General features: G+C 45.1%; 1 protein-coding gene and 1 pseudogene across 4 annotated transcripts in view; one reads left to right on the top strand and one right to left on the bottom strand.

Annotated features, from left to right (window-relative positions):
* Window positions 1-4,579: 4,579 nt before the first annotated feature.
* On the top strand, window positions 4,580-14,479 carry LOC124042778 (annotated as a pseudogene).
* A 6,769-nt stretch (window positions 14,480-21,248) lies between these two features.
* The window catches only part of LOC124036234 (metabotropic glutamate receptor 3-like), a 71,263-nt gene continuing 68,896 nt past the window's right edge, over window positions 21,249-23,615 (bottom strand). For all 4 annotated transcript variants that reach the window (XM_046350553.1, XM_046350535.1, XM_046350545.1 and 1 more), the window contains 5 exons: window positions 23,167-23,476; window positions 22,830-23,023; window positions 22,483-22,615; window positions 21,952-22,129; window positions 21,249-21,686 (listed from right to left, as the gene is read on the bottom strand). In XM_046350553.1, the coding sequence (XP_046206509.1) occupies window positions 21,616-21,686; window positions 21,952-22,129; window positions 22,483-22,615; window positions 22,830-23,023; window positions 23,167-23,476 (886 nt within the window). In that variant the 3' untranslated portion in view covers window positions 21,249-21,615. The remainder of the gene's footprint in view (window positions 21,687-21,951; window positions 22,130-22,482; window positions 22,616-22,829; window positions 23,024-23,166; window positions 23,477-23,615) is intronic.

Raw genomic sequence — 23,615 nt, 5'->3', positions numbered from 1 at the left:
TGTTTCTCCTGTTGGAACAGTTTTACAACCAAGTCGGCGTCTGACGGATTTTAAATGAACAAAATATGTTGGTTGGGTGACTAAACTACATAACGTGTTAATGTGTGCAATGGGTGAATAGTATGCAGACACACAATGTAACAAGTGCTCTGAGAATTGGGAAGCGAGTATGGGGAGTGAGTGTTTTAATAAATAAACTAAACAATAAACACAAAACACAAACAACGCACCGACATGAAAGAGTTAACACCTGAGGAAAGAACCAAGGGGAGTGACAGATATAAGGAAGATAATCAAGGAGGTGATGGAGACCAGGTGTCATGAGGCGCTGGTGCACTTGACGATGGTGACAGGTGTGCAGGATAATCAGCAGCCTGACGACCTAGAGGCTGGAGAGGGAGTATAATCAGCAGCCTGACGACCTAGAAGCCGGAGAGGGAGTATAATCAGCAGCCTGACGACCTAGAGGCTGGAGAGGGAGTATAATCAGCAGCCTGACGACCTAGAAGCCGGAGAGGGAGTATAATCAGCAGCCTGACGACCTAGAAGCCGGAGAGGGAGTATAATCAGCGGCCTGACGACCTAGAAGCCGGAGAGGGAGTATAATCAGCAGCCTGACGACCTAGAGGCTGGAGAGGGAGTATAATCAGCAGCCTGACGACCTAGAGGCTGGAGAGGGAGTATAATCAGCAGCCTGACGACCTAGAGGCTGGAGAGGGAGTATAATCAGCAGCCTGACGACCTAGAGGCTGGAGAGGGAGTATAATCAGCAGCCTGACGACCTAGAGGCTGGAGAGGGAGTATAATCAGCAGCCTGACGACCTAGAAGCCGGAGAGGGAGTATAATCAGCAGCCTGACGACCTAGAGGCTGGAGAGGGAGTATAATCAGCAGCCTGACGACCCAGAGGCTGGAGAGGGAGTATAATCAGCAGCCTGACGACCTAGAGGCTGGAGAGGGAGTATAATCAGCAGCCTGACGACCTAGAGGCTGGAGAGGGAGTATAATCAGCAGCCTGACGACCTAGAGGCTGGAGAGGGAGTATAATCAGCAGCCTGACGACCTAGAGGCTGGAGAGGGAGTATAATCAGCAGCCTGACGACCTAGAGGCTGGAGAGGGAGTATAATCAGCAGCCTGACGACCTAGAGGCTGGAGAGGGAGTATAATCAGCAGCCTGACGACCTAGAGGCTGGAGAGGGAGTATAATCAGCAGCCTGAAGACCTAGAGGCCAGAGAGGGAGTATAATCAGCAGCCTGATGACCTAGAAGCCGGAGAGGGAGTATAATCAGCAGCCTGACGACCTAGAGGCTGGAGAGGGAGTATAATCAGCAGCCTGAAGACCTAGAGGCCAGAGAGGGAGTATAATCAGCAGCCTGACGACCTAGAGGCCAGAGAGGGAGTATAATCAGCAGCCTGACGACCTAGAAGCCGGAGAGGGAGTATAATCAGCAGCCTGACGACCTAGAAGCCGGAGAGGGAGTATAATCAGCAGACTGACGACCTAGAGGCTGGAGAGGGAGTATAATCAGCAGCCTGACGACCTAGAGGCTGGAGAGGGAGTATAATCAGCAGCCTGACGACCTAGAGGCCGGAGAGGGAGTATAATCAGCAGCCTGACGACCTAGAGGCTGGAGAGGGAGTATAATCAGCAGCCTGACGACCTAGAAGCCGGAGAGGGAGTATAATCAGCAGCCTGACGACCTAGAGGCTGGAGAGGGAGTATAATCAGCAGCCTGATGACCTAGAGGCTGGAGAGGGAGTATAATCAGCAGCCTGACGACCTAGAGGCTGGAGAGGGAGTATAATCAGCAGCCTGACGACCTAGAGGCTGGAGAGGGAGTATAATCAGCAGCCTGACGACCTAGAAGCCGGAGAGGGAGTATAATCAGCAGCCTGACGACCCAGAGGCTGGAGAGGGAGTATAATCAGCAGCCTGACGACCTAGAGGCTGGAGAGGGAGTATAATCAGCAGCCTGACGACCTAGAAGCCGGAGAGGGAGTATAATCAGCAGCCTGACGACCTAGAAGCCGGAGAGGGAGTATAATCAGCAGCCTGACGACCTAGAGGCCAGAGAGGGAGTATAATCAGCAGCCTGACGACCTAGAAGCCGGAGAGGGAGTATAATCAGCAGCCTGACGACCTAGAGGCCAGAGAGGGAGTATATGTGACACACGACGCATACAGCAGCAGAACAACGTGTAGTGTTTTTACAACAGTAGGTTACACTGAAAGCTTCAGTTGACATTATTGACAAGCTATTAGCAAGTTAGACAGACAAACATGACATTTTCCCCCATTTCGAAGTCCCCACAACATGCATTGAGCTAAAAGTTAACTTACCTTGCTATAAAGTAGTGGGTGGTGGTCACAAAGATGACTCAAGAGATTTGAAGTGTTGCCCCCTTTCACAGTGTTTTTTTGTTTGTTTGTTTTTGCATGATCTGAGAACAGGGTGACCATCTTTGATTAAGTTTCCCTCAGCACTCTTGAAAAACCAAAAATATGACCAGACTTCAGATTTGGTCCTCTTAGAAGACATTTGAGTTTCTTTCTATAGGAAGGGAGGAGCAGAATGGAGTCGTGATCTGATTTACTGAAGGGAGGGCGGGGGAAGGCCTAGTAGCCATCCCGGAAGGGAGAGTATACATGGCTATGACTATAATCAAAGATAATTCTTTTGGGAGGTAATATGGTCTGCATTTGATTGGTGAACCAAAGGACTTGAGTTTTTGTACGTTTTCCCAATCAGACCGTGATCAGTTTATCATGAAATATACACCTCCGCCTTTCTTCTTCCCGGAGTGTCCTTTATTCCTGTTTGTGCTATGTACTGAGAACCCAGGTGGCTGTATGGGCGTGGACAGTATATACAGAGAGAGCCATGATTCTGTGAAACAGTATATTTTACAGTTCCTGTCCCTGATGTCTCTCTGGAAGGAGATTCTCATCCTGAGCTTGTCTACTTTATTGTCCAGGGACTGAAGTTCGTACTAGAATGTTTTGAACACGTTCTTCTTGGCCATGGGCATTCTGCAGTGCCCGGCCAGTTGGAAGCCTCTCGAACTGAGGGTGTAGAGGGTTCGCCAACAACAGCCAGTGCCTTCCTTTTGTTTGTCTTGTGGAAGAGACTGCTCAACTGTGCCTGAGGTCGACCAATTACTTTGCTGGCTGTGTTTACTATCCTGGTTAGTTTGCTTTTGCTCCTCACTCTTTAATCACCATACCAGACTGTCATATTAAATGTGAGGATACTCTCCACCAGACTGCTTTACATCCACATTGACGTGGAGGGCACTTGACCAGCACCATTCTTGAAGGTTGTTGGCCTGTTTAAAATAGCTGTCCCCATCTGACTTAGCATCTTTTAAAAAAGCCATGACATTCTGTACTGTCACCTAATCAAACATTCTATCTCAAATCTAATATGGTGGAGTATAGAGCCAAATAAAAAATAAATAGCTTCACTGTCCAGCAAGCTCAGCAAAACAATAAATGTCCTCTCACTGTCAACTGCGTTTATTTTCACAAACTTAACATGTGTAAATAAGACTCAACAACTGAGACATAAACTTAACAGGTTCCTCAGACATGTGACTAACACATTCATGGAATAATGTGTTCCTGAACAGAGGGGGGTCAAAATCAAAAGTAACAGTCAGTATCTGGTGTGACCACCAGCTGCATTAAGTACTGCAGTGCATCTCCTCCTCGTGGACTGCATAAGATTTGCTAGTTCTTTCTGTGAGATGTTATCCACTCTTCCACCAAGGCACCTGCAAGTTCCCGGACATTTCTGGGTAGAATGGCCTTAGCCCTCACCCTTCGATTCAACAGGTCCCAGACGTGCTCAATGGGATTGAGATCCGGGCTCTTGGCAGAACATTGACATTCCTGTTTTGCAGGAAATCACACACAGAAAGAGCAGTATGTCTGGTGGCATTGTCATGCTGGAAGGCCATGTCAGGATGAGCCTGCAGGAAGGGTACCACATCAGGGAGGAGGATGTCTTTCCTGTAACGCTCAGTGTTGAGATTGCCTGCAATGACAACAAGCTCTGTCCGACGATGCTGTGACACACCGCCCCAGATGATGACGGACCCTCCACCTCCAAATCGATCCCGCTCCAGAGTACAGACGTCGGTGTAACGCTCATTCCTTTGACAATAAACGCACATCCGACCATCTCCCCTGGTGAGACAAAACCGCGACTCGTCAGTGAAGAGCACTTTTTGCCAGTCCTGTCTGGTCCTGCAACCGTGGGTTTGTGCCCATAGGCAACATTGTTGCCGGTGATGTCTGGTGAGGACCTGCCTTACAACAGGCCTACAAGCCCTCAGTCCAGCCTCTCTCAGCCTATTGAGGACAGTCTGAGCACTGATGGAGGGATTGTGAGTTCCTGGTGTGACTCGGCAGTTGTTCTTGCCATTCTGTACCTGTCCTGCAGGTGTGATGTTCGGATGTACCGATCCTGTACAGGTGTTGTTACACGTGGTCTGCCACTAATGCGGACTAATGAGGACGATCAGCTGTCCATCCTGTCTCCCTGTAATGCTGTCTTAGGCGTCTCACCGTGAGACATGCCCCCCTACAACCCCGGTTTCTGTAACAACAACACAGCTACCTGCTCTCCCTGCCCCCATGGGACATTCTCTGATGGGGTCAAAGCTAACAATATAGCCCTTTCTCCCTTGTCCTTTCTGCTTTCCCAATGGGCGCTGGTTTTTATTTAGGTTTGATTTCCAAAATGTTGATCTCTTTCTCTCCCTCTGCTCTCCCCATTCTCTCTCTCTCCCAGTGTGTGAGTCGTGTCTGGCAGGTACTGAGCCTGCGGTAGGTTATCAGTTTAAGTGGTGGAATGTTATACCAGCCAACATGAAGATGTCCTGCATCAACGTGAGAAGCTCCAAGTGTGACGGTATTAACGGTGGGTTGGTGCAGCTGCACTCACTGAGGTCTAGAGGGCACTGTTGCTCTTTACTGTTGTTGACATGTTCCTCAGGCTATGGGGTAAGAGGAACAACCCTCCTGGAAAGCTGCTGATATGCAGGCTTTTACCGCAGGATAAGAATAAAGAGAGACTTTATGATGGAGGGTTGGGTACCCCTGCCTTCAGCAAAATGCATAGGTGGGACATGAGACACATTTGAGTTAGTCAGGGAAGACCCTGTTGTGTGTGTGTGTGTGTGTGTGTGTGTGTGTGTGTGTGTGTGTGTGTGTGTGTGTGTGTGTGTGTGTGTGTGTGTGTGTGTGTGTGTGTGTGTGTGTGTGTGTGTGTGTGTGTGTGTGTGTGTGTGTGTGTGTGTGTGTGTATCTGTTCTGATATGTATGTATCTCCCTCAGGTTGGGAGGTAGCGGGGAATCATATCTGCAGTGGCGCACGGGGCTCTGATAATGACTACCTCATCCTCAACCTCCATGTACCTGGCTTCAAGTGCATCTGTTAACCTCAATCTGTCTGTCACTGTCTCTCGCTCTCTTCCCCTATCCTTCTTGGTCTCTCTTAATTTGTGTGTGTGTCCATCCTCAGGCCTCAGTAACAAGTGGTGTAGGGACAGAGTTTAGCCATATCATCTTTGAGTTTGACATGGTGTGTTCAGCTGACTGTGAGCTGTACTTTATGATGGTGAGAACAGCACAAGATAAAGAAAACCCCACACTCACTGCAAACTACACAGTAGCATATACACAAGTGTGTGGGCATTTCTATTCCTTTAATATGACTTTTGTAATTGGCAACTGGAAAATAGTTGGACATGTGTAAACTACTTTTGAATGTGTAAAGGAAATGACATCACTGTGTGTAGGATATAAACAGGAAGAGAACAACGGTGGTGGAGTTGTGGGAGGGCAGTATAAGGTCAGACAGTCATACACATACATCGTGACCAAGAACACCTCTGTATCATACACATAGGCTTTCCAGAGGACCAACCAAGCCTCTGACGTCAGTACACAGACACACAATGCAGTAACACACACACACAATGCAGTAACACAGACACCCAATTGTATACTAATAGAGCACTTTCTCTCTTTCTCTCCTCCAGGTGCGTTAGAATGTGAACGGCATGGTGCATATCTACACCATCTCAGTGAGTAACACGGTAGACGGTGTGTCGTCAGAGTGTCAGGCCTGTGCCCTCCGCTCGCTGTGTGTCCCCTGCCCTCCAGGACACTACATACACACACACACACACACCAGCCAGTGCACAGAATGCCCCCCAACACACACCTCACCTCACACAACACCCAGAGTCCAGAGGTCTGCAAACCCTGTGGACCATCCAGCAAGAGTAACAAGGTGTGTGTGTGTGTGTGTGTGTGTGTGTGTGTGTGTGTGTGTGTGTGTGTGTGTGTGTGTGTGTGTGTGTGTGTGTGTGTGTGTGTGTGTGTGTGTGTGTGTGTGTGTGTGTGTGTGTGTGTGTGTGTGTGTGGACGTGTTTAGATATCCTTGCGGGGACCAGAAGTCCCCACAAGAATAGTAAACAAACAAAAATTTGACCAATTGGGGACACGATGCTATTTCTAGGGGGTTTGGGGTTAAGGTTAGAAATAGTGTTAGGGTTAGAATTACGTTTAGGGTTAGGAGCTAGGGTTAGGGTTAAGGTTACGTTTTTGGGTTAGGGTTAGGGTAAGGTTAAGAATACGGGTGAGGGAAAATAGGATTTTGAATGGGACTGAATTGTGTCCCCCCACAAGGTTAGCTGTACAAGACTGTGTGTGTGTGTGTGTGAAGGTGGGTCGAGCTTGATGAATAAAAGTGTGTGTCCATTGTTTCTTCCACAAGTTGCATAATAGTGCACAACTGAATGTTTGTGTGTTTTTCCTACTCTGATAACAAAGTTTCTCAGAGTTTAGACTACAATTCTCTCGGCTCTGTTGGAACACTGAGGAACAGACCCAGTTTTACCTCTAAAGGAACTAAGTACTACCACCTCTTCAACATCAGACTCTGTGGAGAGGTACGCAGGCACACGCACACACTCATTGATGAACAATATTTTCAACCTACAATTACATTGTGATCCTGAATTGAGCTTCAATTTCTCAGGATAGGAGGGCTGTGTGTACAGATAATGTGACTGACCTATCCAGCGCCGACTCTCAGAAAGAGACCTGGGAATCAGCCAATGTGGTGGAGAGTTTCATCTGTCAATCAACCATCATCCCCTCCAGTGGGCGGGGCTTCCGCACAGCACTATCCCCCCAGTCCACCAGATCAGCAGACACGTTCTTGGGTGAGTACACACAACCACACACACTTTCCTTGTAACCTGATGCCAATCTTTGGCACTGGTATAGAATAGGTGTTGTTTGATTAATTAATAGACAGGGTTGGTGAGTAACGGATTACGTGAAAACTAATCCGCTACGTTACCAGCAAAAATATTGAAATCAGATTACATATACTTTTGAAAAAATAGATTACTTCTTGGATTACTTTTCAATTCAGAAAGGATGTTTGCGAGACATTGTTTGCGGACATCTTTCTGTTTTCTCAATGACATTCTAATCAGCATTGATAAAAAGGGTCGCAAGTTTAAGTAGGTTCTGCCTGAGCGAATCTGACCACAAGTCAGAGACGACTGATGACACAGCAAATGTGTTTGATGGATCGCGGAAAAAGAGCAGGAATAGGCTTTTGTAGGCTACAGTTCAAGCTATGTCTTCCAATGATGCGACTGCTGTCGGCATCCAAAGATGATCCAACTTGAATAAACGCTTGGCGGTAAGGATGACAGCAGTGGTGTCGTCTACAGGCAATACCTTATCACTTATTATTGACATCTACATAGCGCATTGATGTGAATCACATTGCTACTCTCTCATTTACCTATTTGCACCTTACGGATTGTGGTTGTTGTGGATGGCTGTTCACAAATGTATATATTTATTATCATTTTAAAATGTTTAATTAACCTTTTATTAAAATAGGCAAGTCAGTTAAAGACAAATTCTTATTTACAATGATGGCCTTCACCGGCCAAACCTGGATGACACTGGACCAATTGTGCACCACCCTATGGGACTCCCAATCACGGCCGGTTGTGATACAGCTTGGATTCAAACCAGGGTGTCTGAAGTGACGCCTCTAGCACTGAGAGGTGCACCACTCGGGAGCCCTAACCCAATAATGGTTGAATTGAAGAAGTTTAAGCTGCCTATCAATCATTATTTTTGCAATCAGCAGAGAGCCGGTGAAAAATGCCCTCTTGCAACAGCTGCATGGTGCGGATCCCAGCCTATGAAATACAAATGTGAGGGAGTTTTTACGTTCTGAACTTCTCCACGGTATTGTGCCCCAAACTGTCAAAAACTAGTTTAATTTAAGAAGACCACGAGTGGGGCTTTTATTGCTCAATCGAATTATTGCTGGAAAAGGCCTAACAGACACATGCTCAAACTCGTGCACTTTTGATAGTCTTAAAAGGGGCAATCTTTATTTATTTATTTTTTTATAAATAAATTAATGATGTACACTACCAGTCAAAAATTTTAGAACACCTACTCATTCAAGGGTTTTTCTTTATTTTACTATTTTCTACATTGTAGAATAATAGTGAAGACATCAAAACTACAAATAACACATATGGAATCATGTAGTAACCAAAACAGTGTTACACAAATCAAAATATATGTGAGATTCTTCAATTTGCCACCCTTTGCCTTGATGACAGCTTTGGACACTCTTGGCATTCTCTCAACCAGCATCATGAGATAGTCACCTGCATTTTAATTAACAGGTGTGCCTTGTTAAAGTTCATTTGTGGTATTTCTTTCCTTAATGTGTTTGAGCCAATCAGTTGTGTTTTGACAAGGTAGGGATGGTATACAGAAGATAGCCCTGTTTGGTAAAAGACCAAGACCATATTATGGCAAGAAAAGCTCAAATAATTCAAGAGAAACAACAGTCCATCATTACTTTAAGACATGAAGGTCAGTCAACTTCGGAAAAGTGCAGTCGCATATCCATCGTGCGCTATGATGAAACTGGCTCTAATGAGGACCTCCACAGGAATGGAAGACCCAGAGTTACCTCTGGGATAAGTTCATTACCAGCCACAGAATTTGCAACCCAACAACTGTTCAGAGGAGACTGTGTGAATCAGGCCTTCGTGGTTGAATTGCTGCAAAGAAACCACTACTAAAGGACACCAATAATAAGAAGAGACAAGCTTGGGATAAGAAACACGAGCAATGGACATTAGACCGGTGGAAATCTGTGCTTTGGTCTAGAGTCCAAATCGTAGATTTTTGGTTCCAACCGCCATGTCTTTGTGAGACGCCGTGTGGGTGAACGGATGATCTCCGCATGTGTATTTCCCACCGTAAAGCATGGAGGAGGAGGTGTGATGGTGTGGTGGTGCTTTGCTGGTGACACTGTCTGTGATTTAATTTAGAATTCAAGGCACACTAAATCTGCATGGCTACCACAGCATTCTGCAGCGATACGCCATCCCATCTGGTTTGCGCTTAGTGGGATTATCATTTGTTTTTCAACAGGACAATGACCCAACACACCCCCAGGCTGTATAAGGGCTATTTTACCAAGAAGGAGAGTGATGGAGTGCTGCATCAGATGACCTGGCCTTCACCAGCCCCCGACCTCAACCAAATTGAGACTGTTTTGGATGAGTTGGACCGCCAAGTGAAGGAAAAGCAGCCAACAAGTATTCAGCATATGTGGGAACTCCTTCAAGACTGTTGGAAAAGCAATCCAGATGAAGCTGGTTGAGAGAATGCCAAGCATGTGCAAAGATGTCATTAAGGTAAAGGGTGGCTAGAATCTCAAATATAAAAAATATTTAGATTCTTCATGGTTACTACATGATTCCTCATGTGTTATTTCATAGTTTTGATATCTTCACTATTACTCTACAATATAGTACAAATAAAGAAAAACCCTTGGATGAGTAGTTTAAGGAATACCTAGGATAGGTTAAGTAATCCCTCTCACCCCACCCCCCCTAAGTTTTAGATGCACTATTGTTAAGTGACTGTCCCACTGGATGTCATAAGGTGAATGCACCAATTTGTAAGTCGCTCTGGATAAGAGCGTCTGCTAAATGACTTAAATGTAAATGTAAATGTAGTTGTTCTAAAAATGTTGACAGGTAGTGTATATCCACTGATTCCACTTGAATGAGCTTTGTTCAACACTCACACTCCATGAGAACCCAACATATAAAGTTGTTTTTCTCCAATGTTTGCAAACATTGTAAATGTACACAAACACTGTGTTGCCTAAAAATACGGTTAAAACAATACTTTTTATTGAATGGATGGTCAGTCCTTGCATCCATTACTCTGTCTATTAAGCTGAGAGTAATCAGCTTTTTACCAAAACAGAGGCAGGGTGAGGCTTTGTAATTGTTTCAATTGTAGATTCACCCTTTAAACGGCTGCAAATGATTGAGATATCAAAGTGTCACCAACAAAAACGTAAACAATAGGCCTATACAGTGGGGCAAAAAGTATTTAGTCAGCCACCAATTGTGTAAGTTCTCCCACTTAAAAAGATGAGAGAGGCCTGTAATTTTCATCATAGGTACACTTCAACTATGACAGACAAAATGAGGGGAGTCTTGCAACCCGAAGAATACCATGCTAACCGTGAAGCACAGGGGGTGGCAGCATCATGTTGTGGGGGTGCTTTTCTGCAGTAGGGACTGGTGCACTTCACAAAATAGATGGCATCATGAGGATGGGAAATTATGTGGATAAATTGAAGCAGCATCTCAAGACATCAGTCAGGAAGTTAAAGCTTGGTTGCAAATGGGTCTTCTAAATGGAAAATGACCCCAAGCATACTTCCAAAGTTGTGGCAAAATGGCTTAAGGACAACAAAGTCAAGGTATTTTGGTGTGGCCATCACAAAGCTCTGACCTCAATCCTATAGAAAATTTGTGGGCAGAACGGAAAATGCGTGTGGAGCAAGGAGGCCTAAAAACCCGATTCAGTTACCAGCTCTGTCAGGAGGAATGTGCCAAACCCAACCTTTTGTGGAAAGCTTGTAGAAGGCTACCCGAAACGTTTGACCCAAGTTAAACAATTTAAAGGCAATGATACCAAATACTAATTGAGTATATGCAAACTTCTGACCCACTGGGAATGTAATGAAAGAAATAAAAGCTGAAATATATCATTCTCTCTACTATTATTCTGACATTTCACATTAAAATAAAGTGGTGATCCTAATTTACCTAAGACGGGGCATCTTTACTAGCATTAAATGTCAGTAATTGTGAAAAACTGAGTTTAAATGTATTTGGCCAAGGTGTATGTAAACTTCTGACTTCAATTGTATATAATATTAAATTCAACTTTATCATGTGTGTTCCTGCTCTATCCCAGAGAACAAGACCTCTCCGTGTAATAGCATGGACTTCTTGGTACAGGTGGGGGCGGCGATAGGAGCATTCATTAGAAAGGTAGCTAGTACCTGTAATGGATTACATTTAGAAAGTAACCTTCCCAACCCTGTTGATGGCTGAATGTGTGTAGGAGCACCAGTGGCCTCTGAATGGAGTGAAGGCAAGACAAGACTTGTTCCATAAGACCACCAACAAAGTCCTAAATGCAAACTTCTACCGGTAGGTTTATGTTCTCTACATCTTAAAACACATTCTAAAACAACCTCTTCTGTGGATACTGTTATTGGGGCCCAGCTAGTAGTTTTTAGTAGCTCTTACACAGTAGTACCCTGCTGTTTTTTCACCATCTATTGATTAGTTCTCTGGGACAACCTCGGCATGTGAAGCAGGTCGTAATGTGGTGGTGACACTTCGCTGTAACTCGGATAGGAGCTCACAAGGAGAACTCACAGTACCCAGGTACTTACTGTCTGTCTGGCTCCTTACCGCTCCTCTTCCCCCTCTCTCTTTCTCTCTTTCTCTCTTTTCCTCTTTCTGTCTTTCTCAGAAACTGCAGCCTCAATGGAGTTTTCTACTAAAAGGAACGACTTGAAAGAAGTCCAAGCTCGAAATGAACTGCAAACTGAATTCACAGAAAATCTGAATCCTCTTGTGACTGTCAAATTAGTATGGAGAAGTTTGTTTTTACTCCCAGGCAGCTAGTTATCTAACTCTGTGTGATGGGGCTGCAGGCTGGGGGAATGAAGGAAGCTGAAGACAAACATGGATTTAGCATTCAGATTTGATTAGATTCAATCTCATTGAGACTGTCCTTATAAAGTAATGGTTACATACATTAGAGTTACGGTATATTTCTCTGTTGTAGTCAGTGTCCAGCTGGGAGATGTGACGGCTGTACCTCGAGGGCGTGCCCTCAGTGTACCGCCACGTACTACCACCAGATAGAGACAGCCTGCAAGGGAGGTGTGTGCGTGTGTTATACTTACCATTCTCTATGTTCAGTTATAAACCGGGTGGTTCGAGCCCTGAATGCTGATTGGCTGAAAGCCGTGGTATATCAGACCATATACCACGCGTTTTACCAAAACATTATTATTACTGTTCTAATTATGTTGGAAACCAGTTTATAATATCAATAAGGCACCTCAGGGGTTTGTGGTATATGGCCAATATACCACGGCTAATGGCTGTATCCAGGCACTCCACATTGCGTTGTGCGTAAGAACAACCCTTAGACGTGGTATATTGGCCATATACCACATCCCCCCAGGCCTTATTGCTTAATTATATAATATTACATTTAACTTGATCATTTGTGTGTTCCTGCTCTCTCCTCAGAACTTGATGTATGTGTGGAATGAACCAAAACTGTGTAGAGCAGGGGTGTCCCTCCCGGAGAACAAGACCTGGCCGTGTAATAGCATGAACTTCTTGGTAAAGATGGGGGCGGCGATAGGAGTATTCACCGCCGCACTGCTCTTCATCACCTGCTACTTCTGGAAGAAGAACAAGAGGTAGGAACTGATTCAGTCCTTCACCCCATTAATTCATTCATACTTCTGGAAGAACAAGTACTCTAGGTTGACTTTTCTAAGTCTCCCCCTGTCTCTGATAGGCTGGAGTATAAATTCTCTAAGCTGGTGATGTCGTCCAATAAGGTGTTAACTGCCGGTGGTTGGACAGCTGTGATGGAGGGAGGGATGGGTGGAGGACGAGGTAGTCTACTCCAAAAAAAACATCACTGTTACGCAAACTCAAAGCCATCACATCTAGGGTTAAAACTACACAGAAATCAAACTACATTACCTACGTGTGTGCATTAATTTGCAAGTGCAGAATCTGTTTCTCTCTTGGTAATGCTAGATCACGGACTAACGTGTGTATCTGTCTATTTCATCCACAGGGAAACGGAGAAAGTTATGAAACTGAACAGTTGAACTACTCACAGTCAAACGGATTGGTGTTGGGGGTGAAGAAAGAGAGACTTCAGAGACTTTTTCAACAGATCACCCCTGTTGAGTGTTTGACACACATACATACAGGAGGTTGGTGGCACCTCAATGGGGGAGGAGGGGCTCGTGGTAAAGGTTGGAGTGGAATAGCATGAAATACATCAAACATGGTTTCCATGTGTTTGATGTCAGTCCATTCGCTCCGTTCCGGCCATTACTATGAGCTGTCCTCCCATCAGCAGCCTCCTGTGATACATACACACATGCAGAGTACACAGACCCCCTGAGAGAACACACACCCATAATGCACGCTCACTGACACAAACACATGTGAAAGGACATTACACCCTTCTTTCATAATCTCTGGATTGTTGGTATATGGCTGGCATGATTTAAGAGGGTGTGTATGGTGTGGTATATGGCTGGCATGATTTAAGAGGGTGTGTATGTGGTATTTGGCTGGCATGATTTAAGAGGGTGTGTAATGGAGTGGTATATGGCTGGCATGATTTAAGAGGATGTGTATGTGGTATATGGCTGGCATGATTTAAGAGGGCGTGTATGGTGTGGTATATGGCTGGCATGATTTAAGAGGGTATGTATGGTGTGGTATATGGCTGGCATGATTTAAGAGGGTGTGTATGTGGTATATGGCTGGCATGATTTAAGAGGGTGTGTATGGTGTGGTATATGGCTGGCATGATTTAAGAGGGTGTGTATGGTGTGGTATATGGCTGGCATGATTTAAGAGGGTGTGTATGTGGTATATGGCTGGCATGATTTAAGAGGGTGTGTAATGGTGTGGTATATGGCTGGCATGATTTAAGAGGATGTGTATGTGGTATATGGCTGGCATGATTTAAGAGGGCGTGTATGGTGTGGTATATGGCTGGCATGATTTAAGAGGGTATGTATGGTGTGGTATATGGCTGGCATGATTTAAGAGGGTGTGTATGTGGTATATGGCTGGCATGATTTAAGAGGGTGTGTATGGTGTGGTATATGGCTGGCATGATTTAAGAGGGTGTGTATGTGGTATATGGCTGGCATGATTTAAGAGGGTGTGTATGGTGTGGTATATGGCTGGCATGATTTAAGAGGGTGTGTATGGGGTGGTATATGGGTGATGTGATTTAAGACGGTGTGTATGGTGTGGTATATGGGTGGTGTAATTTAAGAGGGTGTGTATGGTGTGGTATATGGCTGGCATGATTTAAGAGGGTGTGTATGGTGTGGTATATGGGTGGTGTAATTTAAGAGGGTGTGTGTGGTGTGGTATATGGGTGGTGTAATTTAAGAGGGTGTGTATGGTGTGGTATATGGATGATGTAATTTAAGACAGTGTGTATGGTGTGGTATATGGGTGGTGTAATTTAAGACGGTGTGTATGGTGTGGTATATGGGTGGTGTAATTTAAGAGGGTGTGTATGGTGTGGTATATGGGTGATGTAATTTAAGAGGGTGTGTATGGTGTGGTATATGGGTGGTGTAATTTAAGAGGTTGTGTATGGTGTGGTATATGGGTGGTGTAATTTAAGAGGGTGTGTATGGTGTGGTATATGGGTGGTGTAATTTAAGAGGGTGTGTATGGTGTGGTATATGGGTGGTGTAATTTAAGAGGGTGTGTATGGTGTGGTATATGGGTGGTGTAATTTAAGAGCGTGTGTATGGTGTGGTATATGGGTGGTGTAATTTAAGAGGGTGTGTATGGTGTGGTATATGGGTGGTGTAATTTAAGAGGGTGTGTATGGTGTGGTATATGGGTGGTGTAATTTAAGAGGGTGTGTATGGTGTGGTATATGGGTGATGTAATTTAAGAGGGTGTGTATGGTGTGGTATATGGGTGATGTAATTTAAGAGGGTGTGTATGGTGTGGTATATGGGTGATGTAATTTAAGAGGGTGTGTATGGTGTGGTATATGGGTGATGTAATTTAAGAGGGTGTGTATGTGTTGTGTTATTTTCCGCCACTCTGTTATCAGGTTGCTTTGGTGGCCATGTTGTTTTTATTCAGGTGTTTTGCCATCTGAGACCAACTTCACACCAACCCTTAAACTCTTTCTTAATAATCTGGATATGAGGAAAGAAAGTGTTCCACGTGCCCTCTGAAAGTCTTGGTGGGATGTTCTTTCTGTCCAATCCTTTGAGATAGAAGTGCACACATAGCCCTAGAAACCCGGCCGACTTACACACACACCCTTGTACAGTCTCATCTCAGTCTGATTAGCACCGTCCGTGAGCAGTGACACATTTGGTCTGTCTGGTTTGTTTTAGGGGGGCTGTGTAGGCGTTGGGTTACCATGGTGATGTTGAAGAGGGAGTGTCCCTCACCCTCTCCTAGTTCAGTCAGGCGTGGCGATGTTACATTATGCATACGATGATATGATTCTGACCTTCTTTCTGTTATTTAAAGTTAAATAAATGGTTTGTGTACACTTTGAATCTGTCCCTTCATTTCTAATGAAGGTCCTGCACACACAAGAAACAGCAAACAACACAGGCGTATCATTTGTTATGGTTTATTATGATGTCATCATGTCTTCATTATTGCACGCATCATGAACTCTATTGCTTTGTGATTGGCCAGTCCAAAGAGGTCAGGGTTCACCTTGACTCCAGATTGTGGAGTAGGGTGAAATTGTCCCTAACCACTGATCTAGGGTCAGATACATTGTCATCATCTAAAGGTTACAGTTAGAATTGAGGATCTGATCCTAGATCTGTGCTAATAGGAGCAACTTCTACCTCGACTCTGGAATGTTCTGGCCTGTTCCTTTAACATCTGGGGAACACTGGTTAATTCCAGTTTAGAATACACTGTGAAAGCGAACACATTTGTTAACATTATTAAAGACCCCTTTGGACACACTTGGTACCATTAAAATTGACACTGATAATGGTAAAACACTGACTTAACATCACTGTTCTGTTGTACTGATCTACATTGCTAGTGAATGACCAGTCACTTTCATAGCCTATTATCATATGTACACATTACAATGCCTGTCATCTGTTGGTCAAGATAAGTAGTAGTCTTTCAAAGGGAGTAGTTATATGCCTCATATCTCTCCCTCTCCATCTCTTCCATCTCCTCAAGGCTCCAGTTGTGACAGCCCCATGTCCTTGGCTTGTATATGAGTCCGGCTCTGTTTCCGTGTGCTTGGCCTGTTGGAGTGGGCTCATAGAACCCTTCTTGGCATGATGTGTTGCAGTGGGCTCAGGATCTGTACAGAGCCTGTCTTAAGCTATCTTGGCTCAGACAAGTGCACCAGCAAAGTTTCACAAGATGAGAGAAGGGAGACTGGCGTGGGTGATAGAGAAAGATGGGGAGACAAAGGCTGGGAGTGAGATGGAGAGGTGGAATGTGGAGAGAAGGGTTGGCTGAGAGAGGGCGTTTTCCACCAAGTCCCGTCATTAGAGAGCCGGTGTAGTAAGATTGAATCCTACTACACCGGCTCTGACGCTGGTCGGATGTGGCAGGGCTTAAACTACTGTGGACTACAAAGGGAAACCCATACGTGAGCTGCCCAGTGACGCGAGCCTACCAGACAAGCTAAATGCCTTTTACGCTCGCTTCGAGGCAAGCAACACTGAAGCATGCACGAGAGCACCAGTGTTCTGGATGAATGTGTGATAAAGCTCTCGGTAGCCGATGTGAGCAAGACCTTTATTAAACAAGTCAACATTCACAAAGCCAGATGGATTACCAGGACGTGTACTCAAAGCATGCGCGGACCAACTGGCAAGTGTCTTCACTGACATTTTCAACCTCTAAATGACTGAGACTGTAATACCTACATGTTTCAAGGAGACCACCATAGTCCCTGTGCTCAAAGAAGAGAAGGTAACCTGCCTACATGACTACCGCCCCGAAGCACACTACGTTGGTAGCCATGAAGTGCTTTGAAAGGCTGGTCATGGCTCACATCAACAGCATCCTCACGGACACCCTAGACCCACTCCAATTCGCATACCACCCCAACAGATCCACTGATGCCTCAATCGCACTTCACATTGCCCTTTCCCACCTGGATAAAAGGAACCCCTATGTGAGAATGCTGTTCATTGACTACTTGTCAGCGTTCAACACCATAGTGCCCACAAAGTTCATCAGTAATGACCCTGGTACTAAACATCTCCCTCTGCAACTGGATCCTGGACTTCCTGACAGGACGCTGTTCACCCACGACTGCGTGGCCAAACACGACTCCAACACCATCATTAAGGTTGCTGATGACACAGTGGTAGGCCTGATCACCGACAACATTTAGACAGCCTATAGGTAGGAGGTCAGAGAACTGGCAGTGTGGTGCCAGGACCACAACCTCTCCCTCAATGACAAAGGAGCTGATGGAAAAAGGAAAAATAATATAATAATATATAATATAATAATATATATGCCATTAATAATAATATATATACTAATAATATATAATATAATAATATAATAATATATGCCATTTAGCAGACGCTTTTATCCAAAGCGACTTACAGTCATGTGTGCATACATTCTACGTATGGGTGGTCCCGGGGATCGAACCCACTACCCTGGCGTTACAAGCGCCATGCTCTACCAACTGAGCTACCGAAAAAGCGGGCTGAACAGGCCCCCATTAACATCAACGGGGCTGTCGTGGAGCAGGTCGTGATTTCCTTGGTGTCCACATCACCAACGATCTATCATGGTCCAAACACACCAAGACAGTCGTGAAGAGGGCACGACAAAACCTTTTCCCCCTCAGGAGACAGAAAAGATTTGGTATGGGTCCCCAAATCCTCAAAGTTCTACAGCTGCACCATCAAGAGCATCCTGACTGGTTGAATCACTGCCTGGTATGCCAACTGCTTGGCATCTGACCATAAGGCACTACAGAGGGTAGTGCGTACGGCCCAGTACATCACTGGGGCCAAGCTTCCTGCCATCCTGGACCTATATAATAGGCAGTGTCAGAGGAAAACCCATAATATTGTCAGAGACTCCAGTCACCCAAGTCACTGTTTTCTCTGCTACCGTAAGGCAAGCGGTACCGGAGCGCCAAGTCCACCCGCTGTATATAGCCTCATTATTGTTACGTTATTGTGTTTTTATTATTTTATTACTTTAGTTTATTTGGTAAATATTTTCTTAACTCTTCATGAACTGCACTGTTGGTTAAGGGCTTGAAAGTAAGCATTTCACGGTAAGGTCTACTGTGCACTTGTAGTCAGTGCATGTGACAAATAAAGTTTGATTTGAACTTGTGTGAATCAACATCCCCCACCTCTGTTCTTCATGCTTGACTCCCCCATCCCACTCTATCAGAACAAAAGGAATTGTGAAAGTGGATGTTGCAGTGGTTTGCTATAGTGATGTGCAATGCGGGGAGGGAATAGGAGGGTCTAGTATCTGGTGGGTGCAAGGCTGGGGAGTGAATGCATAAGCCTAGGGACAACAAAGCCTCCCAATCTCTGAGCTGTGTGTATGTTAGTGTGTGTCTGGGCTGAACAATGCTGCTCTGCCTCCTGGGCCATGGGATGCTTTTACATTATCCAGGTCCTCTTGGCCTGCTGCAACACACACACAAACTTCTTTAGGTTCGCTCAATCTCCCTCTTTGTGTCTGTCTTTCACTATTGCAAAGACTTTGGGGAAATGTTTTACAGGCTCACTGCGTCAGAGGTGCAACACCGGTTATTACACTCCAGGAAATCCTGTTAGCAGAGAGGGGTGTGGCCTCATTCTCATGGACTCCACTTCCTTAATGTTTCACACTACGGAAAAGTGGGATGAAGGAAAGAAGATGAGGCGTCCAGGATAGGAATCCATTTGAGATGCATAAAAAATAACTTCCTCCCACCTGATTTTATATACACAATGAGACCGGGGGGGTGGTTATAGTAACACCAGGAGTAGGATGACTTTAACCACAGACACTGCTCTAAGGTCAGTTTTACATCTTTACCCCTACTGGTTAAGGTTAGGCTTGGTGGACTGTAAACAGATCCTAGATCTGTGCCTATAAGGACAGCCTCTACCTGGAGCATAAGCCTAGCAGACACACAGTGCATAGTGGTTAATAGAACATCACATGACTACAGGACACATTGACATGGGAGAACGCCCTAACCATTGGTTTAAAGGATGCAGGGAAGATGTGTGTTCAACTAGACTTGTTTGCAGCAAAGTCTTTTCTACAAACCGTGCTTGTGGAATGATTTCAAAGAATGTAAATGCTAAATTAAACATCAATGACTGAGTTTATGATTGTGGCATTGCATCAACAATGTTTCTTTAATATTGACAGTTAAGACTTGGAAAGAGCCACTTTTAATGAACTACCTTGTGTTGTCACACAGATGCTAACGTTTGATGCGGAAATACCAGTTGAATAGAAACATTGTTGTTGTACACACGTCTGTTACTATGGCCATCAAGGTAAAGGGATCCTCCTATACAGTGGCTGTTCCATGGAATTAGAATGAGTAGAAGGAACATTCCAGTTCAAAGCCACAGTCCATATTGGGTGGACTGGCTGCCATATTGGGAAAGTTTAATACATATTTGATACTATTCTGCTACAATAAGAGCAAATGTGTGATTCAACATACTATATGAATTTAAGACTATGTCCGTCCGTTCTAGCCCTTCTATTCCTATGGGCTAGTCAACACTCACAGAGCTTCATCCACAGTAGTGGGAATCCTACTGGAGTTACATAATACTGTCAACATTGTGCTGTTCCAACCATCAATAATTATATATACAAATATACAGATACAACATACAAATGCATACTGACTGGGTTATTATTACAATGAGACCTACAAAAAAAAGCACAAGAGTAGAAAGTCTGTGGGCTATTGCAGGTGAGGCTGTTGCAGCCACTACTCGTACAGAACATCTGTTTTCAGACACCCCTAACACACACACACACACACACACACACACACACACACACACACACACACACACACACACACACACACACACACACACACACACACACACACACACACACACACACACACACACACACACACACACACACACACACACACACACACACACACACACACACACACAGGCCACATTGTGTGCACGAGTGTTGCAAAATAAATGGACACATACAGTATATATTATTCAATCATTTGGTACGCACCGCTCACGTGCTTGAACGAGCGTCTGCATTGCCACACGCTAAAATAGAACTTGGTTCTATTTGAGACGCTCCACGGACTGCAAGTCCCCTCCTTATTGAATATCAGGAAGATACAGACCCACGTGGATGCTTGACAAACACAGGAGGAGAGATTCATTCAATATAACAAAACTAAGTAGGTTTTCATTTTTTATCTGTGGGTTAATCGTCAGAATAGAGGAACAAGACTTTGTATGACTCCGGGTCAAAATGTTAAAGTTAGAAGACCATATGCATGTCAGGTAAAATATCAACCCAATGTGCATCTCCCAGGACTAACTAGCTGTCTCAACAGCTAGCTAGCTAAATGTCCATGAATGTTTCGACCTGCATCCAAATTAATATAGTTGGTTTTGATATTTCAACCTGCGTGTCACGATCGCGTCTGGTGTGGATGTACAAAATCATCATGCGCGCAATGGCACATGCATTCGCACGCACGTGGCCGGTGTTGTCAGCATTACCTATCACAACCCTAACACACACACACACACCACAACACACTCCTATCGCAAACTAATACACACACACACACACAACACACTCCTATCACAACACACTCCTATCACAACCCTAACACACATACACAACACACTCCTATCACAACCCTAACACACACACACACACCACAACACACTCCTATCGCAACCCTAACACACACACACACCACAACACACTCCTATCGCAACCCTAACACACACACACACACACACACACAACACACTCCTATCACAACACTCCTATCACAACCCTAACACACATACACAACACACTCCTATCACAACCCTAACACACATACACAACACACTCCTATCACAACCCTAACACAGTTATAAATAAATTAACACAACCTTTTAACAAAGCTATCAAAAACAAAGCGTCAAAAAATCCTCCTACAAATTTTCTCTTGTACTTTTGTATGTCTACAACAATGTTGATTCCATGATATGTACAGCACTAGAAAATAATTTAATCATAATGCACACTTTCTACAGACATGAAATGGTACTGTGGTAGTCCACGTGGTGGGAGAAGGGACAGGGGGGCACAATGTGTGCCTATTGACTTAAGTCTCTGAGGGGTGGGGATAGAGAGGTGAGTGGGTGGGGTCACAGAGAGGAAGTGGTGGAGTCAACAATTTCTCTCCCATTACACACAGTCGGTACATACTGGGCACTCACTGATGTGTGTGTATGTGTGAGAGAGAGAGAGAGAGAGAGAGAGAGAGAGAGAGAGAGAGAGAGAGAGAGAGAGAGAGAGAGAGAGAGAGAGAGAGAGAGAGAGAGAGAGAGAGAGAGAGAGAGAGAGAGAGAGAGAGAGAGAGAGAGAGAGAGAGAGAAAAAAATGGGAAGAAAAAAGATTAAGGAATTTAGTTAAATTATAACTCGGCAACATAAACAAACCATGCACAGTGGTCAGTGTCTATGACCGTAACTGAACCATACCGTGTGAAGCGCATGTGGTGGCAGGACCACTGACACTGAAGCGGTTGATATTGAGGCGGAGACTGGTGACGTTCTTCTGTGGTTGAAACATGATGATGTGGACCTTGGGAGCGAACATACAGCCCAACACCACGAAACCACTGAGACTGACAGAGATACACATGGTGGTAGTCTGGACCTGTAGAGGGAGACAGATCGCATGGTAACTCCATTGGAACAGAGGAGCAGAGGAAGGAAGGATTATTTTTGTGGACATATGCATAAACACACACAAAAGCACACATGCGCGTGATCCTGCTTCACACACACCCTACCTGACTAATCACAAAGTCAGATTAATGAGACCACAGGAGCGGTTTATTTTTCCACAGCCTAGGGCTGTGTGTGTGTGTGTGTGTGTGTGTGTGTGTGTGTGTGTGTGTGTGTGTGTGTGTGTGTGTGTGTGTGTGTGTGTGTGTGTGTGTGTGTGTGTGTGTGTGTGTGTGTGTGTGTGTGTGTGTGTGTGTGTGTGTGTGTGTACCATGCTCTCACCCTGTAGTCACTGGATGTGACGTAGAATATGGGCAGGAAGGCTAGCCAGATGATACAGGTTGTGTACATGGTAAATCCTATGAACTTAGCCTCATTGAAGTTCTCTGGACACTTCCTGGTCTTGAAGGCGTACCTAGATCAGATAAAGGACACGAAAAGAAAGACTAAATAATCCTTCAAGTCAAAAGATAAACAGAATAATAAATCTTGAGAAGTACACACACACACACACACACACACACACACACACACACACACACACACACACACACACACACACACACACACACACACACACACACACACACACACACACACACACACACACACACACACACACCACCTACACGGTACACAGGATGACCAGGAGCACGTCATATACTAGTGACAGCAGCATGCTGGAGTCACGGACGTTACACTTCAGGATCACTGTCTGCCGTCGCTCCGGTAACGTAAACCTCCTGGTACCAGGAACCTCCAGCAGCAACCACACAGACACCATCACTAACTGGACCGATATCAGACTGAGACAGATAAACACCTGGGGAGGGGAGGGCAAGGGGGAAGGGGACACCATCAGACAGAGGAACACCATCATCATCTGAGCTATAACTTCCCTCCCTACCTTCCTCCCCTCTCCTTCCCTCTATCCCTGTTTGAGTGACAGCTAGGATGACCTCTGACCTGAGAGGTGGGGCTTATGAAGCGAGGCCTTGTGGTCCCGCCCCCGTCCTTTACCCCGCTGAAGATCCGGGCGATCCGATTGGTCTTAGTAAGCAGGGCTGAGTAGCAGACAGCGAATGAGGTGCTTAGGCCGAGGCGTCGCATGGCGCAGATAGTAGGAGAGGGCTTGGCCAGGAAGAGGAAGGTGAGGGAGTAGGACATGAAGACACCCAGCAGCAGGATGTAACACAACTCTCTGCCTGATGCCTTCACCAGGGGCGTGTTGTTGTGTCTCACAAACACCCAGAACACCAGAGATGTACAGAGGAACCTGCAGAGGGAAAGTAAATCAGTTTCAGTTGATTTTATTGAATCCCCTAATTCGACTAGAATTTGTACTAGGCCTAAACAACAGCCTGTACTTTACACCTATGCCTTTTGTATGTCTTTGACCGGGTTCAAGTCCGGGC

Source organism: Oncorhynchus gorbuscha, linkage group LG01 (genome assembly GCF_021184085.1).
Source record: "Oncorhynchus gorbuscha isolate QuinsamMale2020 ecotype Even-year linkage group LG01, OgorEven_v1.0, whole genome shotgun sequence".
In the NCBI taxonomy this organism is placed as follows: domain Eukaryota; kingdom Metazoa; phylum Chordata; class Actinopteri; order Salmoniformes; family Salmonidae; genus Oncorhynchus; species Oncorhynchus gorbuscha.
The sequence above is the reverse complement of the archived record's forward strand: the minus strand, read 5'-3'. Positions and strand labels throughout refer to the sequence as shown.